Here is a 20,271-nt window from a genome sequence, read left to right on the forward strand (position 1 = left end):
CAGCCAGCCCATTTTCATTACTAGTTTGCTAAATGCCGCCGCTTGGTCAGTGATTTCAGCATCAAACACCAATGCAAAAAGGCACCTTTTGCAGATCAGTTTATGCGCCGCCAGGCAACATAAATTTAAAATGCCTGGACGGCAACAGTTTAACATGCAGGGTCGTACAAAGAGCTGGACTTTCACTCAAGAGCCTGCTGTTTGCTTCCTGTCTGAAAGTTGAGCCAAACCATGATATTTTTTTTCTTTTTAACCTAACCATGTGCTTGTATTGCACAAGCAAATCAATGTAAATACAAGGTGTTTTACTGACGTTGTAAGTTTATTTTGAAAAAAACAAAAAAACAACTGTATGCATCTAACGAGCAGAAGCTGTACATTTACTGAGAAAACTTAAGTGTGTTTTGAAAAGACGCAATGCATTTAACAGGCATAAATTGGAACGCCATCCCAGAACGCCGGCAACAGACGCAGGAGGATATCTATCATGTCATATGTAGACATGAACAGCACTGACCAAGCGGTGGTGTTTGACCCACTCGGATGAGAATGGGTTGCTATGGCGATGTAACTATCTCTGCTGCCAGCCTAAAGGCAAGACAACTTTACCTGCTCTTGATCAGGTCTTTCACATTTTAACACTGACTTCTGTGGTTATCCTACATGTTTGGCGCATGGGAGAAGTTACAATTTGCTGAAGTCTGAAGAAATCACTGCAAGATGCCACTAAATCCTACACACTAGAGGACCCTTATAACAAATCGCAAGCTTCACCTTTGTCACCAGAACATGTCCCTTCATTACCATGAATATGGGCACCTTTAATTTTGAGTCAATCCCACATACACACTGTCCTCCTGCTGTTAATACTAGCCAGTGTACTAAGTCCTCAGCTGAACATGCACTATTACTTCTGCTAAAACCTTCTATTTTTAGAAAAACTTTTTTTTTTCCTCAAATGAAAATATATATTTTTAACATGTTTTTAAAGATTAATCTCCTCAATAGGAGTCAGCTTGGGGCAAAAAAGAGACGGATGTCAGAAAGTGAGAGAGACGGATAAACATATTGTCAGTGCCGGTCTTTTCATGGGATTTGTTGACAGTATGAAATATATAGATTATCAGCAGCTTTATCCTTATCATGCCAGCAACATATGTGCAGCATAATAGTTGTAAGTTTTTTTTAAGTGGTCAGGCCGCAGGTTTAATGCCAAAACATATGTAGCAGGAGTCTGTAAAGATGCAGGCACACAGTGTAAACATCTCCCATGTTTGTATCATGTGAAGACAAACTACTTCCATGTTTCGTGATGGAATATTCTTCACTTTGAATGAGGAATTCAGAAAGTTGTTGTAGACAATCATAGTTGTAATTAATTTGAAACTGAATTAGTGGCAGGGCAAGAGGAAAATAAAAAATAAAAAAAGTCCCATCACTCAGGAAACATTAATTAAAAGAGCTGTCACAGCATGAGAGCATGCCAGTGGCTTATTCAGACTCTTGCTTTGCTCACATTGTTGTTAAAAGTTGCATTATTATGTGCATGTAAGAGTAGCGATTCCAATAAATGGATGCAGGGCAATAACAAACGTTTCTAATTCACTCTGTTTAAGCACTTACACGTTTACTTTAACCCTTTGAAACCTTCAGCGACATCACTTTTCCTGTGTTGCTTTCAGACACCTTTAACAAGTACAGTGTTTCAGCCATTGAACTCCTGAGCAAACTTTTGGATTTCTTTCTTAAACACGTGGAAAAAGTCAACAGTCAATTTGGTTAATCAATCACTGGCGACTTATTTTTAAAAAATTGGGGGAAAATTTTTTGGGGAAAAAAGAGAAAGCTAGGGAAAACTGTATTTTTTGCAATTTGTTATAGTTAATTAGGATAAAATTATGTCATGGAATTATCAAACCGTTTTCCAGATCATTTACTTTTATATCTACATATTTTTAAAAAATATATATATATATTTATTTAGGCTATTTTATTTCATTTTTTCTAATTTTCAGGCAATTATCTTGTACTTTTTACTAGGGATGTAAATCACTGGTTTCATCACAATATGATATTATATTGATTCTCTGGACAACGATGCAATATTTTCCGATATTACAAAATCTGCCAAGATACAATATTCAACAAGATTCAATTCTACGTAGGGGCCTGCGATTGATATGCGACAATATTATATGCTTTTTTAAACATTTTAGCCAAAAAAGATTTTAAAAAACAACATCTAAATAGTTGCAAATAATTAAAACTGGTTGACTCTGTCAAAAATAAACCAAAAAAAAAGTGTCCAGACCATGATCTTTTTCCTAAAACTTCAGGGATTTCTGACTTAAAGCCGTGAAGGTAAACTTCTCTCAACATCCTCAAACGCGGATTAACAAGATCATTTCACAAAAGTAGAAAAACCAGGTCAATAATAACTGTCAAGTGTCATAGACAAAACAACAAGTCACGTTTCCGCCCACATATACAACATGCTAACGTTATTGGCATGCGCCTATGGCATTACACATTGCATAAATTAGCTTAGCGGCTAGCTGACTTTTCCTTGACTCATAACTTCACTAATTTACATATATTGTTTATGCTTTCTATTACTCATCGCTGGTTTAAGTCAAAGACAGAAAAGCAGGGGTGAATTTTATACTGCATGCATGTCTTTTCAGTCAAACGTTGCTGAAACAGAGCGGCTAAGATTTCCAGCATGTACATCGTGTTTCCAGAGAATTTCAAAATAACGGCGTACCCGAGAGAAGATGCTATGATCGATGATACTTGATTGTTGCTGGCTTGATCGATATATCGATGCAAATCAATGGACACTCCTACTTTTTACTAATTTCCTTGTAATTTTGGGTTATTTCTCCTTTTGTTGCTCATTGCCTTCTTTACGTGTTTTTGAGAGAAATCAAGCCAATCTGCTCAGGTTTCAAAGGGTTTAATTCTTTGCACAAGGTACCGCAAAGATGTACTACACCATACATATGCGATGACTGTGGCTGTCAATTGGGTGCTACAGACCAAAACTGCAGCCATTAAGTAATTTCCGGCTGCTTAAATTTACAAGAGGGGAGCTTCAAGTGCTCTCGCCAAAGATAGGTTGAATATGTCATACTTCATCTTATCAGAATCAGACCTTATTTGAAGATGTGCTCCCTACACAATTCAAAATATGCCTAAAATGTAAAACAAAATGGACTTTGATTTGCCACCAGAGAAGTGTTAAATGCATACGGAAAACTGTCAAGAACGCTTAGTTAAATCTATTAAAACGGCACTTTAGTAAAATATTTACCTCTTCAAAATAGTAGCTTTATGTTTTCTTTATCTTAATTGCATAGCCTTGAGGTCATTAGGAACCTATGTGTATGTGGGTGTGTGTGTGGGAGGGGGGGTTGAATAACCTGTTAGTTCACTGTATTTCACCAACACATAAATATTCTGTCCAATTATCTGTATTTGAGCGCCTGTGTAATTTGCTCACACAGCATGTACACAAAAGAAGTCTCCCGCCACTCGGAGATTAAATATTTGAGAAGCACATTCCTCAGAGAAAAAGAAAAGTCACATTCATTACGCTGGATGCGAATATCAATGGAGATATTTTAACATTACAGGGTTTTTTTTTTTCTTGAAGTCATTTCATTTTTCCTCACTCACTGGGAAGAGATTAATTTGCCAGTCCATACAAATGGGTGTGCTGATTTCTAACTTAGCAGACCATGTAATAGAATCAATTTAACTGGGATATTCTCAATGGGAGGTTTGATTCCCTCCACCAGTGTTTGATACCCCCGCATGTTCTCTCATAAGCGGCGAATGTGCCTGAGCTTGTCCAGTTCAGAAGCTTGTTTCAGAGTTAAAAATACACGTGAGATTAACAGATTTTTCTTTGAAAAAAAAAAAAAACAAAATAGTGACTTTCAGTGTTCGGAAATAAGACGAAAAAGAAGCGTAGTCTATTCTTGTATAAATTGGTAGCATTGTGCAATGAGAAAATTTAAAGAGTCATATCACTGTGCATTAACAAAATGTGATCAAAAGACAGTAACATTTAAAAGGTTAAATGTTACTTTCAGGGGTGAAAGAAAGTTTCCTATAAAACCTCTTGAAATATTCAATTGGGCATCAGGTTATTGTTCAAAATGCATTGTGACAAAACCAAAACAATCAAAAGTCAACACTGTGGAAATGAAAGATCTTCAAAGGGTGGCGACCACACTCACTGACTTCAAAATGTGTTCAAATGACTCCTTTGCATAATGTGCACACTCCAGATGTTGTCGTCAACAGTTTTGTAGCTGCTATGAAAATGTCACTCTGGGGCTCCCTAAAAAAAAGCGAAGAATGATATGTTGCACAATCATGGTATTAAAAAACACATTTGCAGCGTAGGATGACTTGCAGCATGGCATGAATGGTGCTGTATGCATGTCGAAATTCCTCAACAGAAAGACAAGGGTGTCGTTTTTGGGGAAGGGCTTCAGGCATAGAGCGGAGAAAGGCCTCTGTTTGAAAGTCTGCGGCATGTTTGTCACCCACTCTGGCAAAGTGGGCCAATACTGACCGCTAAAGGGTCCAGTCGGGCATTTAGGAGGGAACATGTATGTGTCAGAGCTGGAGCGAGGAGGAGGAGCAGGAGAAAGGTGGGGGGTTGTGGAAGCAGGGTGCGGCAGGAGAGGGTGGGTGGGTGGTGGGGCAGGCGGGCGGGCGGTGGAGCAGATGTGAGCAGAGCTGAGGACGAGCTTCACGCAAAGACACAGTCCCATCGATGCCTCCGTTACAGCCTGGAGCAGGAAGGGGGAGGGAAGGAAAACAGAAACAACATTAAATTGGAAGCCGTCCTAACACACAGCCCTGCAGGAAAGCACACTGTTAACAGGCTATGTTCAGACAGACAGACGGACGACAATGAAGAGCGCAGGCTGAAACACATTCCTGCATGGCATTTCAGGTGTTCTGTGAATTTAATTTTTTCCCATTTTTAATTTTAAAAGCCCCGAAAACAATATCATCTTCAATTAACAACTGGATCCTGCATTTTCCGTCTTAGATAGAACAGCTTTGGTTATTTCACAAGAGATTTTCTGTGTTTTTGTTTTCTCTGGTTAAAGGTGGGTGGGACTCAGAAGGGGGAAAACACGATGTCACGTACTATTGTAAACAATCACAATTTAACAGCATTTGAATCAAATCTGATGACAGCTGGGGGCTTGTTTGCTTATATCGCCATCACTGTCAGTCAAAGCTGCCAGGCGCTTGGACTCTCCACTGGTTGCCTGGCAACTTACACAAGATATAACTTGTTAATTAGTGAGTTTTAGAAGTGCTGGTTGGCAGATTTGTTACCTTTGATCAGAGCCAAACTAGCTGTTTCCAGTCAGAACAAACCATCTGCCAGAGCTGAGGTAATCGAGATCGGTTTTGGTCTTGAGACCACTTTTTAAAGATTTCAGAGTCTACCTCATTTTTACTCGGCCTTGTCTCATCTCAGACAAAGAGGACTTTTATTTCAAGACCTGTTGAATGCAAAACTGCAGGGATATCCCTTTATTCCACTGTGTCTGACTTATTTCTCAAAATAATTTCCGTGATTGAATGTAAAATCACACCTGCTTTTAATAAAACCAAAGCCTTGACTCATTTCTAATTTGAAATTTTGGTTTGGGTTTTTTTTTTTCTGGTTATTTTTGGCATTTAGAGATGTGATTAAAATCTGTAGTTGTTTTTTGTGTTTTTGTGGGACTGTGGAAATTTCATTTTCCATGTCTTATCGTAAGTGTGTGATGCAGTTTGGGACTCCATGAGTCTGGTTTGGGTTTTAACGCGCTCTGGTCTTGTTTATGACTTAGTCTCGGTTTACATATTGTAACTGTACCAACTGATCATCTTGCAATCTAATTCTCAGTGAGAAAGCAAAGCATATTTCTAGGTCTAGTCGAGACATGCAAGTATGTTTTCAAAAGAACTTTCTTTCCTTTGTCTTTCTCAAAGAAAAAAAAACTAGGTCAAAATAACACAACTGAGGTGCATGCCAAACCAACAAATGATATAACCATAAAACAAAGATGAAGAAGATGTTGACCAATTAGAAGCATGAAAATAGCCATTACCAGATAGTGAACTGGGAGAGTGACCTCCGCAGCGCATGCTGACCAGGCCCCTAGTAAGTGAGCTGGGCTTTGAGGCCAATTTTCATGGTGACCAAACAGTGTAATTACTCAATCACATAATGCTCTGCAGCCCAATTGACTTAAATGGCAAAAGAGAGATCTGTAAATCGCTCTGCAAAAATGACTGTTTTCACTCTCAGGAACTGATTCATTTGGTCAGATGACACTTCAAAAGAGCTGCATAATAAAATAATTTTGTCCCCATTCAAGTTAGTGGATCGTCAACCAAGGATTGCATCTGAATTCGAAAAACTCGACTAATTTATCACTCCCCGGTCATCCAATTATGCAGTTGAACCAGTTTAGCTTCAAGCGAAATGATTTTAACAAAAAGCAAATTCTAATAATAAGTGATCAGTACAGAATCTGAGCACCCAAATAATACCAAAAACAGCAGGCAACAAAAGAGGGGTAATCCAAAAGAAAGAAACTCAACTATAAACCAAAAACAAAGTACATACAAGAGCCAGTAACGAAGACGGAGCATGTGGAGCAAAACAGCGAGCAAACACAGCAGCCAAGAGCATAACTGACAAAATAACTAAGAGCAAGACAAAGACAAGGACTTAAATACACAGGGTGTGATCAACTAATAGAGCGCAGGTGTGGAAAAAGGGCGGGAAAGCAGACAACGGGAGGAAGTGGAAAGGCAAACATGACACATGAGGATACAAACTACAAAACAGAAAAGGAAAAAAGGAAATACAACACAAAACCAACACGACGCCCAAACAATGACAATAAGAAAACAGTGCTGTCTTGGCCACATCCAGCATCGCACATAAATGTCATTTGTTACGCCTCACAAATGAGATATTATAGTGTATGCTCCAACATCACAAACTGAAGACTCAGTTTTCCCTCTCTGCATGTCAGTACAGTAAAGACCTAACACACAGAAAAATCTGTTTTCAAAAATATCCATATACATATGGATAAAGCCTCAGACTGTTCCTTTAAACAAACAGTTAATAATACCCTTAAAAAATAAATTGTTAACACCGTTATCTGAACATAGAAAATATATTTATATCAAAACATCAAATCAAAACATAGAGGCCTGCAGCACTAACCCACTAATGATGTTCAAACATGACCAAAAAAACCCTCAATTGCACATATGACTTTGACATAATTGCAAAAATAAAAGGATACATGAACATTTATTTCTAAAAACGAGAAAAAGCCCAAGATCTGGACTCACTTTGACACATCTGTCAGCATGTAATGTGCACACCAGATTCTTTGCATCCAGGAAATCCACAATGGATCTTAGCGGGTCTGAGTGGCACTGTCGTTGCACATTATCTGCCAGATGGGCCAGCACAGGGCCTGCTGGAGGGGAAGACAGGGTCACATCCTCCATCCTCTTGCATTATGTAAGATTTATTTTTGGGCCGTACAGTTCAAACCAGTGTGGGTTTGCCAAGTGGTTGTCAGACAGTCAAACCACTCTCAGACTCTCGAGCATGATGTGAAATCACCATAGTTTGACCGCCAAAAACTTCTCCCCCGAATAATATGTCAGACAGGCTGCCTCGCTGGTTGTAAATCGTTCAGTCAGGAAGACTTTTCCACCTGATTTGATTGCGAGAGTATTTCTGGCATTAGTGTTAAATTCATTTGCTCACTGAATCAGGCCAACAGCTGCATGGGATTCACTGCGATGTACATACAGGTGTGCGGTGCCAGCATGTTACTTCTAGCCTCGAGCTTCCTAGCGTTTTCTTCCTGGCTCGGCTTTGGGCTCGGTAGAGCTGAACCTTTAGGACACCCCCCCTTATGTGTCACGATTTATAGTGCTTGCACTCTCTCTCTCTTTCTCTGTCTGTCTTCCAAACCTCTGATCTAATGAAATATATCTCCAGCATAATAAGCCACGTGGGTGTCTTTAAATGAATAAAGAGGAGCCCACAGTCCTCAGAGGCTATGTGGCAGAGCTAATCTGCTGCTCTAAATTGGCTATTTTCAAAGACATATACAGCGTGTGTTTTTGTGGACCTGCATCATGTTTGTGAAGGTGAACACTGGCATGATCTAATTAGCCTCATTAATCTAATCAAGCTCCCGCAGGAAGAAGAAACTCCCCAGAGATTTTTTTTTACGTCCCCAGTGTGTGATGGTTGATGCACACTGATGTGTAGCTTTGATTGGATTTTTTTTTCTTGTCTTTCTAACAACATGCCTTGCCTACCTCTGCATCACTTAGCGATCTCCTACATTTCCCAGAATACCTCATTAAAAGTCTGCCTGTTCTTGGATGTGACATGTTACAGTACATGTAGGCGGTGAGAAAACAACCATAGCCTATTAAGAGTGAGAGAGAGAAAATGTGTGCGTCACATCAATGGTGGTTTAAGAAGTCATGCACACTGATATCCCAATATTATTCCAAATATGGCAATATTATGATTTGATATAGGTGATGCAAACAACTTATTGTGTCTGGAAATTCTGAATTAGGCCTTTTTCCAAACGTGGCATTTTCTAATTAAAGGTCCAATGTGTCGAAATGAGGGGGCTATATCAGCAGAAATGGAGAATAAGTATGTTTTCTTTAGAGTATAATCACCTGAAAATAAGCATTGTTGTGTTTGTGTTACCTTTGAATGAGTCTTGTTAAAAACCTCCTGAACAAAAAAAACTGAAGGAATTTCAACCGGGAAAAATTTCAGCTGGTTGCAATCTGCAATCATCACCACTAGATGTCACTAAATCACCCTGAATCTTATACAGTCTTCTTGTAAGACGTGTTAGTATCATTCAGATTTTATAAACATTCTTGCCATTCATGGTCAGCTTGCCAGCATTTTTCAGGGCTGTGGTTTGGAGATGCACGCCCAAAAGAAGAACCAACATTTCTGGTTGGAGGGAGAAACACCCCTACTTTAATACATCATGAAAGTCTTGGAAATATACAGGTTTTTGGATATACCCAAATATCACAATGCTGACCTTTTCAAGAAGGTGGTTGAAGGAATGAAAGAGGGAGGCTGTTGTCGCTCAAATTGGTTGTTTAGTTGGTGCAAAAATGCTAACATTTCTAACTGATGTTTTTGGCAGCTGCAACATTTCTGCAGTTTGTCTTTATTGAAGTTCTGTTACAAACACCCTGGCGCAGTATATTGTCAATATTTGACAGCTGTCTAGCGTGTCTACTTTTGTTTTTCTTTTATTCTCTTGTGAGAATAAAATTATGTTTTTGTTTGTGCCGCCGCGAGGACCAACTCCTACGGTCTGCCTCATATTTTATGCACAGCATTCAGAATTTAAGTTTTATTACCTGCAGCCTTGTTGCTTTTATATATCCTTTCAAGTCTGAGAGCGCAACAATTTTAAAAAGGGATTAAATGAAAAATGGTGACGATGGACAAAATATGAAAAGATCAAAAAGGTTTCAAATGAAAGGGCATGTGCAAATATCAGGACACACAAAAAAACATTAACCTTTTACATATTTTGCTTTGTTGAGGAGTTTTTTTTCTCTATGTGACCACCATTACTGAATTTATTTGGACTCAGGTTAAGGTGTTTAATAAAATGTATTTCCTTTCTTTTCATTTCACCTGTAATTACGAGCTTAAACATCAGTTTGTGTTACTAAATCTATTATTTTATTATATTCTATTTCTCATTATTTCATGACTAAAAATGAATTTAGTTACCAACTATACACTCAGTCAGTAAATTAAACATCTGCTTCAACTGTCTCTTGAATTGAATTGTTTTTATTTTTCTTCTCTGAGTCTGTATGTACTGTAACATGAAATGCTATGAACCTTATCAGGTTTTAACACTTTTAAGAAACTCGACAGACACCAAACAGTCATGCTCGGCTGGGCTTCAGCCTCCCTGAGATTGGGTGATGTGGATTTTTTACGCTTCAGTGGCCGGGGCTGGACTTCAGAGGTGGAGGTGGAGGAGAAGAAGGAGGAGGAGGAGGAGGAGGACTGGCTGTGCAGACGGGGAGAGCTCTCATCTATCCATCTATTTATTTATCTGCCCATTTTCCCGCTCCATGCCCTCACTAACTCACTTTCTCTCTTCAACCAGTGACTCACAGGGCGGACACTGTATGTCATACAAATACACACACACACGCACACACACACACACACTCTAACACACACATGCACACACGCACACATGCACACACGCACACACACACACATGCACACATGCACACACACTGTCGTTAGTACACAAGCTCTTTCATAGAGATTTGTTGAGACAAATGAAGGACAGAAACAAAGACTTTGTCTAACCAATTTGCAAATTGAAATAATATCACAAAATCTCGTTTTTGCAGTGAAAGATTTGCTAACTAAAGGTTCTTCTTCTTGCCCGGACTGTGAACTTCCTGGCTTTAATTTACACCTTGCTGAGATCTAATCACAGCGCAGTCTGGCCAAACAGATGACATCATGACCGCAATTCATCCCGCGTGCGTTTACACCTTGCTCTAACATGCAGTTTTCCAGAAACAGATCTCATGTTAATGCTTGGTGTAAATCAGGTCTCTGAGATCACTTTTGCAAGCTGTACGTTTTTTTGGTTTTTTTTTGTGATAATCACCCATCTCAAGCACATATTTTAAATTACAAAAATCTTCCCCCATAACCAAAGTAGCAAATGGCAAAAGCATCATTATTACTAAATTTTGCATGCTGATGATATATCACCAGACATTTCTATTGGTTGTATTCTGATTAAATACATAACTCTTAACATGACTTTTAAATTCCATATTGCTGCTATTCATTTGAAAAAACAGGAATCAGTTCCTGGTAGAAGTCAAAGTTTAAAGGGTTGAGTCGGAGGTGATTAACTCTGTAACTGCAGACTGTTTATCTCGAATCAGAGGTTAACAAGTCTAACTGTGCATTACTTAAAGAGATAATTTGGTTTCGGGGGATTGTATTTGTATTTCTTCTGCTTTCACTGAGATAAACTTATGGATATCTCTCTAATGTTGATGCCTGGAGGTTATAGCTCTTCTGAATGATGAAGCCAGCTCAGCTTAGTTCATGGATGTCATGGAAACAGGTGCTCTCAAAGGAAGAGTAGAAACAAATAAACCAGCGAGCTGCAAATACAGGTGTCTCTAATCTCGACCTTAACATAACAATTTGATAAGTGGAGCTCATTGAGGTTTGCTTAGTTTAATCACAAGGTTTCTGATCAGAGAAAACCAGTTAGAACTGATTTTTCCTGGATTTTTTTTTTCCTTTTTCCTGCGACTAGAGGACATTATTTACCTCAGAGCACGTTAGGTTTCTCATGGTGAGTGCTCTGAATATTTTTCACTTCATAGGAAGTGAATAAGTCTTTTAAGGTCACTGTTAATTCACTTTCTCAAATACAGGGAGGTAGAAAGTGGCGGCTTGCTGTGTCATAACTTCACTGCACAAACAACAACAATTAACCAATCAAAATTGTTTTGGTGTGAGTTTCAGTGTTGGAGATATTGGCTCTTGCTATGTCTGCCCTCTTTCCAATTTAATGGAACAAGATGCTCAAAGCGCCAAAATACACATGAAAAGCTCAACAATAATGTCTCTTTGCAGAAATCACGACCCTGTTACTTTAAATAATCTACAGACTGTTGTGAGCAGTTTCATGTTGGAACTATTTTCACCCTACAAAACTACGCCCACCAACTGTATCCCTACACAGAAGGAAGCGCGTTTACTGCTAGCTCACTTAGCACATGGATGCATACAGAAAAGTAGATACAGTGTTGAAATGTGGTTGTTTTTGCTCAGTAAAGTCAACAAAGATTGATTTCTGTGATATGAAATCACCCAGATCTTTAAGATTAATGCATGATGGCCAAACATAGCCGACTTCTGGTTTAGCCCTCCACTAACTTGAATGGGGATGAGAAATTCTTTAATTGTGCGGCTCTGCTAGATTTTTCAAACGTTATTGGACTGAATTGATTAAATCCCAATAGTAAAACCAATCCTTTCATGGTGGTTGTGATGCTCTTTCTAGGGGAAAAGGGATTTTGTGCTTGAGGACATCAAGGAGACAGACTTTGAAGTTGTAATTCAACATTTGACCAATGTTTCAAATTTGCATCCAACACTACGGTAAGATGAAAAACTTTTATGTTTGATTCTGGGGAAAGAGTGATCGTAACAGACTGAGTCTATGGACGGATACCATAGGAGTACTACCAAGAATGGCTCAGCATTTTCGGATATGCTCATTTTCTTTCTTGTTGAATTACATGAGAATTTTAATATCAGTTTCATATCTGTCTGAAAAATATAAGGCAATTGCCAGAATCCAGTTAGATTATTTTAGCATAAAGACAGGTGGAAACAGGTCACCTGGCTCTGTGCACAGGTAACAAATCACCAGCATCTCTGAAGTTTGCAAACACATTAACATGTATCGTTTTTGTTAAATCAGTATAAAACAATGTTAAAAATGACAAATTGTGGTTTAAAAGTCTTTGCTCACTACATGGAGAAAATATTTCAGGCAGACAGACATAAAAGCGAATAACCCCGTTTCCAAAAAAACATCAAACTGTTCCTTTAAAAAAATAAGGTAATTTTTTTCTTTTTGTTACTTTAAGTTTATCCCACACTAAAAAACAAACACTGGGACTGATATGAATTTAGCTTGACTACAGCCACTGCTCTCGCCTTTTTAAAGTTACAGGTATTGATGGTCTTTGACAGTAAAAGTTTGTACGGTGGATCACTTTTAGTAATTAGACCTCAAGTACAGCGTCAATCATTGCACTTTTTAAAGTTATAACAGAGACCACATCATGCTGGGAACAGTTATTTAGGTTAGCACTGACCCGACACTACATTTGTTCTTTGAAGATGTGATAAAAATTTCAACCAAAGTAAAACATGGAGAAGGGTTGACTAATATAAAAGATGACATTAAAAGAAACAGAAAACGTCCAAAATGAAAACATCTTTTTATTGTCATACACTTTGTAAAGGATGAGTGCAAATAAAAGAGCTTGTGATCAAAATCTACTCATCACTAAGCCATGGACCATAAGGCATCATTAAATACAAGCTTTTTGGAGCTATCATCTACAATACAAGGACGGAATCAAGGAAAAGAAACAACACAGCATCAATGCGTATGCAATTAGGAGGAAAATGGAGGAAAAGAAATTTAAATGAACAGAAAACAGAAACGACAAAAAAACACAACACAATTTGTACATTCAAAAGAAAGAAGTCAAAAAATCCACAAGGAATATTGATATTACGGCAAGTGACGATAAAACATAGTCTACAATCTGTTATGTACACTTGGCACTAATGTTAGATCTTTGATTGTTGTCCAGTCAGGTTGTTGTCAACTCTAGCATGTGCACAGATCGCAACTCTTTTATTTTATTTTTTTTTTAATTTAAATGCTAGTCTAATCATTTATATAATCTATAAATATTCTGAAACAATCATTCTCTCAAACAAAGCTGTTGAAAAGTTCTGCAAAGCCTGACGTAAAACTTCATTAGGTATTGAGATCAAACTGCTCAATGGACAACAGTTCATCAGAAAAATGCTCACATAACTTTTTTATATATAGTGTAGAAGGATTTTTTTTTTCATAACAAGAATCAATCTTTGATAGTCCATCTCATGCACTTGAAAGTTGTAAACAGTACAAATATAAATGATCCACTTACAATATTTGAATCCCAGCAATTCCAAAATAGACAGACAGACTCCAAAAAACAGCAGCAGATTGTTTGTATGCATTTTCCAACACTGGCAGATGTGTATATAATGAGGTGGAAAATGGCTATTTAACATGATTGGATTGTCTCTATCTATTCCACGTGGCTAGAGAGAATCAAAAGCAGTATACAGCTCGAATGACGCCACAGCTTCCAATTCATGATGATATGACTCCGATTCACTAGATCTCTAAAACACACATTTAAAATATATTATGATATATATTATGAAGTAGAAAAATGGCCTGGGGTGGTCTTCAGCATCCTGATATGTCTTTTCTGATATGTTAAAGGGAAAGTTCAGCCAGATTTATGTTACTTACTTGTTACTTTAACTTTATAATCCTCTTTTATTTACTCTAGCTTCCTATAAATAAAATCATTCAGGATTTAATAAACAAGAAGGCAAGTTTAAAATTAATTTGTTCTCCACAGTCACCTTTTAGCAGTGTTGTAGTCAAGGGTACCCTAATGAGTACTGAAACAAAAGAAAGGCTGTTTTGTTAAAATAATTAGTAAAAAGATAAAAACCAAAGGCTTTTATGTTCAAGGAAAGAGGAAGAAAATCTATAAAAATCTGGCCAGTTGTGGCAACATTTAATGAAAGACATTCACTTTTTGTTAAGAGTTTAAAAATTCATCCCTCGCTGGACAGGCTCTTTGTTCTCAGGTGTGTTCAGACTAAACTAAAAGATTAATTTCACCTCAGTTTCTTCATATAAAACTATAACTAGCAAACATCGTGCACAGAGTGTATGCATGTTTATCTTTGTGAGAACCAGTTTGAATTGTAGACCTTGAGAGTAAGGACATTTTTTGGAAAGTGAGGAGATTTTGGCCAATCCTCACCTTTGGAGAGACCTTTAAAGGTCTGTCTGAGGGTTCAGACTTGGTTTTAAGATTCAGATTAGAAGTAGGTTTACAGCAGGATGTGGTCAGGGTTAAGGTTAGGCATTTAGATGTGATGGCTTAAGTTTGGGTAAGGGCCAAGGGATTTGGCAACAAGGATCGTCAAAAGTGTTGAAGTACATGGGATGGTTTGTCCAAATGGGGACAAAAGTCATACAGATTTTCAACCAGCTCTGTGTCAGTGCAGTGTGATCAGATCAGCGATGTTAGGGCGCCCCTTTTGCTGTTGGGCAGCAAAAAAAACAAAGAAACAAAAACCCAGCTTTATAACGTATTTCACTACCAAAACTACAGTGACACCAGGAATGGTTATCACCAGAGGCCCCACAATACAATATTATCACGATACTTAAGTTATGATACACTATTATTGTGATTTATTAAGTTTTCCAGTATGCTGAGTATTGCAATAACATATGTTCCCATATAATGCAGTTTATTACTTTTTCCAACTGATAATTATGTCAGACTTTGTCAACATCTGTTTTTATTAAGTTTTCAGTCGGTTCATGTCACTTCAGTCGATTTTATTGCAAAAAAAAAAAGAAGTGACTATTGGATAAAATAACCAATTGCTTTAAATATTCTAGTAGGCTACCAAAAGTTTAATTTGTATTCATAATATTAAAAATTTATGAAATATAAAAATAGAAACTTGGTGTCCGTATATCGATACAACATTGCCACACAAATTATCCTGCTACTATGCTGTATTGATTTTTTTCCCCAGCCCTAAGTGACACAGAGCTGGTTGAAAATCTATTAAGTATCCCTTAGGATAAGTTAAGGTTGGGTTTTGGATCAAGGTCCCTGGTGGGTTTTGTTGCGCTGGCCTGTGGATATGGACTCTGAGATCCCTTATGGAGGTCCAGTTAAAGTAATGTGGGGGGACAATGACATAATCTCGTAATTGACATATTTCACCACCCACACTATAGTGACGCAGAGATCGATGAAAATCGGCAAAGTAACCCCTGGGGTAGGATAAGGTTGGGTTGGGTTATGGTTAGGCAAGTAGTCGTTATGATTCGGGTAAGTCCCCAGAAAATTAATGTGATTTCCCCAAAAGTGATCTAAAATAATGTGTGTGTGTGTGTTTGTGTTTGTGCTATAGCTCAGGCTGCTATTACTATTTCTTCTTGGCATTTTAACTGAATATTAAAGATGGTGAAAGACGTAGTTTTGCCTTCAGCATTATCTCATAAATATCTTTTGTAGCCTCACAGTCTCAATTTAATTAGCTCCACCTTGAGTTAATCTAGCATCTGTTTGCATCCCCTTCTGTCTTTTTAGTCATCTTTAATGCATTTAAGCAGCCACTTTACATTCAGTCTGAACACACCTTTATACAGATGATTTCTACATTATTAACTCATTTATCATTTATTAGAAAAACTTATTTGCATGAGTAAATCTTCAAACTGTCTACCTTTCGGTGCAGTACATTTTAAAAATGTACTTTTACTCGCAATGTGTTGGTTAAAGGTATGTGAGAGTACTGATTTTCAAGAATGCGAAGCATAACAGTAAAGGAAAATGACTACAACACTGCTTTTGAGCAACTCTTAACAAATTTTAACGAGTGAATACAAACTCAAAGTTTACATCAACTTCTCAGAGTTTTTGTGTTGCCTTTTTAAAGGTCATGTGCTCTCCCTTTTACGTGTCTAACAGTCACATCATTACAAAAACTTCTTTTTCCTGTGCGGATCTATATCATTCCCTCAAACCCACCAGTAGCAGGTCCTTGATCCATTTTTTTCCAAACTATTTTATAAAACAGTTTCATACACTAGTCAGAAAGCTAAAATGACAGTTTATGTATTGATTGAGTAAAATAACTTAAACTTACTGCACTGACTCTACAGCAGCAAGCTTTAGATTTGTATCTATTATACTCTGTATCTATCATTAGCTATTTAAAGTAAAATAATATACATTTATATCTGGGAAATGGGGGATGGGGGGGCTCAGTGATAGCGTGTCTGAAGGGTAATTAGTTCTCCAACAGTTGACGAGATACATTTCAAGTGTCAGCGATTTCACAGAACAGCGTCAAGTCAGGGAGTCCTGGTCTGACCGGCGGCTTTTTTTTTTTTTTCTCCTCCCAAAAGGCCGTTATTGTTCAAACCTCTCGCTTATATGTTCACAGGCAATAATCAAAGCACAGGCTGATCAGAGAACAGTCTCCCCGTCAAAGAACCGTGCCAACACATCCCCACACAAACAGGGATGCTGGCTTCTTCACATTCAAATGGTACGGTGTAAATAAGAGGACATTTTCTTTTAAGTTAAATAAAGCTTTTGAGACAAATTTGTACAGACATCCACACATGAGAGACCATGAGGTAACACTGACAAAATGGTCTACACAGTTGACAGACATAAGGAATGGCAAGACAATGCTATGGAAATATACAATGTGTGACAGTTACATTCATTCAAAACAGAAAAGAAGACATGGAAAAAAATCTACATTTGTTCTTCTTTTTTTTCTCTTTTTTTTTTTTGAAGTCCAGGATTACATGATCAGTCGAAAGTTACAAGCAAGATACATCCAGGAAATAAATCATGAAGGGATCAAGTCAATAGTAAAGGACAAAAATAAAAAAAAAAGATAAAAAAGGAAAAAAAATATCCAGTATGGTTTAAACCAAACCAAAGAAAATATGAATCCCGACTGCTTTGAGAAGTCAACTTATCTGTACACACACACATGCCAACATTCCATGAAAATACACACAGCGCGGGCAGTTTTCATCACTGGGCTGGCTTTTGGATTCAGTGCATTCTTTAAGGAGGTGGGTTATTTATGTAGAGTTATGGCGGCTGTTTTTTTTATTTTCTGTTTTTTTGTTTTGTTTTGTTTTTTTTAAATAGTTGCTGATTGTTTGCTGTTTTGTGTCCCTAACTCATTTGACATACTCAGCTGACTTCCAGAAGTGCCCTGGGTGGGAAAGGCGACGGTTCCGTTTTGGCAACTTTTCCAGTAAATCTACCAGCTTGGAGAAGCTGGGCCGCTCTTCCTGCTTGTACGCCCAGCACAGAAGCAGAATGTCCTGGAAAAAGATACATGGAAAAGGGGCTTTTAGATTTTGCATAACTGCTAAAAGAATAAATGTTGTGCAAATAATATATCCATGATAACATCTCTTACCTGTAATTAGTTTAATTATGTTTGATAACTTTATTAATTAATGCCAACACTGACACTGTCTGGAGTATGTTCTCCTGATTTTTACTGAATGCTTTGTTTTTGTTGTCTGTATTTGTTTTGTTTTTATGCCATTACTGCCTCTTTGCTTGTTTTTGTCACATTTGATATTGTTTTATTATCCTGTTAATTTAGTTTTCTGTTAAAATGGTGTGTCAAATTGTGCTTACGTCGTATTATTTCTGTTATGAAAACAAGATGGTAGAGCTCAAGGAGTTATTTCTTATAGAGAATTTCTTATAGTAGTCTCTGTGTTTACTGAGCTGAAATAAACTGCATTTATTCAGCCTAAAACAGAGGCAAAGGTATTACATAAGGGGAAAGGGACTGGTGCATGCTGGTGTTCCGAAAACACCATCGATCTTAATAATACCTAGATAACGGACCAAAGATGGAATTCATTCCTACGGAGTAGCTCGGCTTGTGCATCAGCCAAAAAAAGTTTTCTAGCTTCCAGGTTTACTTTTGTAGTTCGTGGCCCACTGACTATGCACAGTAGTGTTTCTCCCGCTGGGAGTAAACTAAGTAAACTGCTCCGTCTGTTGCAAGAGTACACTCTGCGCTCTGAGAGTAGTGCAGTGCAAAACTGCACAGTTTGTTGTATATTCCAATACATAAAATTAACATGCAGTGGATGATGTTTAATTGTGGCGGGAAGCCACAAATATATGAATGTATAGAAAAACCCTGCCACCACAGACCACTGTTTGTGATTTAGTGAGCTGTTGCTGTTTTTTCCAGTTCCTTTTTAGGCATAAAAAGAAGTTGTTTTTCTTACTGAGACATTGTTGCTTTTTCTCCTGGGATTGTGTCCCGAAAAACATAATCTTTTCCTGACCGTAACAACTTTTTGTTCCTAAAATTAACCAAACATCAACCACTGCAAAGACATAAAGTTTTAAAATATCAGCTACATAAAACTGTACAAATAGAATGTATTCATGGTTTGCAGGAAGATTTTTTTTCTGGCAACTGGGTTAAAGGTATCTTTAGCAGGTAAAAGACATGCTAGCTAAAAATAATTGCATGACCTGCAAAACTTTGCAGCCACTTAGAGACTATGCATGCTGAATTAGCAGATAAACATCCAAATCTGTTGAAACGGAGGTGTATCAAGGACAGAGGTGGAGGCGTCCAGCAGGGTGAATGTTGCACCGTGCTTAGCAAAGACAGGAAAGGCCAACTGGGGACAGGTGCATTCGTCACGATTCTTCCTTACAGGGGTCCATAGAGTCAGACTGAAAACTCCTGGTCTAAAAGACCAACTGTGAATTAACACATTTTTATGTAAGCACAAAATGTCAGGTTCTTTTTAATCAACCTATATATTTTAGTTACCACTGCCCATATTAAATCATTTTTCATTGAAATGTTTGTTAGTAATAACATTTTTCCAAATCCTATAACCACAAGGGTCACTGAAATGCATTTCTGCAAAATTACATAATGGAAAAACTTTTTTATTGCCCTCTTTAGAATATTTTTTTTAGTTGAAATTTTACTTATAAGGATTCTTCTAAAAACTCTCTGTCCCCTGGTATTTTCACTTAAAGAGCACTTCTGTGACTCCAGGCCCAGATTGCTTACTGCCTTTATCATGTAAAGTGATTTTTTGTGCATAGGATTCAATGAGTGCTTATACATGAAAAATATGCAGCAATTCACTCAGGTTTGAAAAAAAGCGTGACTCACTAATTGTGAAAAAATGAAGAAGAAGCCCTTACTGATATCTCCTTCCCCATGCCAGTTTGGGCGAGGTTGGGCTTCATCCCGCTGCCAATCTGCCATATGATCACCTCTGCTGGCTGACTCTTGTAAGGCCACTCACGTGCGTGTAACTCATACCAGATGGTGCTGTGAGGGAAAGTGAACAGAGTGGTGGTCAGTGCTTTGAACCGTTCAAGAGAATAACACCAACACTTCAAAACACTCGTGTGGAGGGTTCACATCCTGCACAGTGCAAAGACAGTGACCAGGCAAGATTTTAGTTAAAAAAAACAAAGCTTTCAGAACAATGTTCAGCTGGAAATGATACTTCTGCACAATTGGATCATAATGTATGCAAAAACTTGCATTTTGTGGATGAATTTTCTACAAGTTCTTAAGAACAACTTTAATCCAGAAGTTAAAGGAACTGCGCATTTTTAATTACTGCTCATGCAAAATTAGCATACCACCCTCCCTGTGCAAATAAGCAGTTGTTTTCTTTCTGCTCCTACACATCAAGTTTGAGG

At 37.8% G+C, this 20,271-nt stretch overlaps 1 protein-coding gene across 3 annotated transcripts in view; it reads right to left on the reverse strand.

Annotated features, from left to right (window-relative positions):
• Window positions 1-16,728: 16,728 nt before the first annotated feature.
• Window positions 16,729-20,271, reverse strand: part of ksr2 (kinase suppressor of ras 2) — a 124,779-nt gene continuing 121,236 nt past the window's right edge. The window contains exons 20-21 of one of the 3 annotated variants that reach the window (XM_042488538.1): window positions 19,762-19,891; window positions 16,729-17,882 (exon numbers count right to left, since the gene is read on the reverse strand). In XM_042488538.1, coding sequence (XP_042344472.1) covers window positions 17,736-17,882; window positions 19,762-19,891 — 277 coding nt within the window. In that variant the 3' untranslated portion in view covers window positions 16,729-17,735. Of the gene's footprint in view, window positions 17,883-19,168; window positions 19,303-19,761; window positions 19,892-20,271 lie in introns of those variants that run through there. The other 2 variants (XM_042488536.1, XM_042488537.1) reach the window with 2 other exon arrangements.

This window comes from Plectropomus leopardus, chromosome 6 (assembly GCF_008729295.1).
Source record: "Plectropomus leopardus isolate mb chromosome 6, YSFRI_Pleo_2.0, whole genome shotgun sequence".
NCBI lineage: Eukaryota > Metazoa > Chordata > Actinopteri > Perciformes > Serranidae > Plectropomus > Plectropomus leopardus.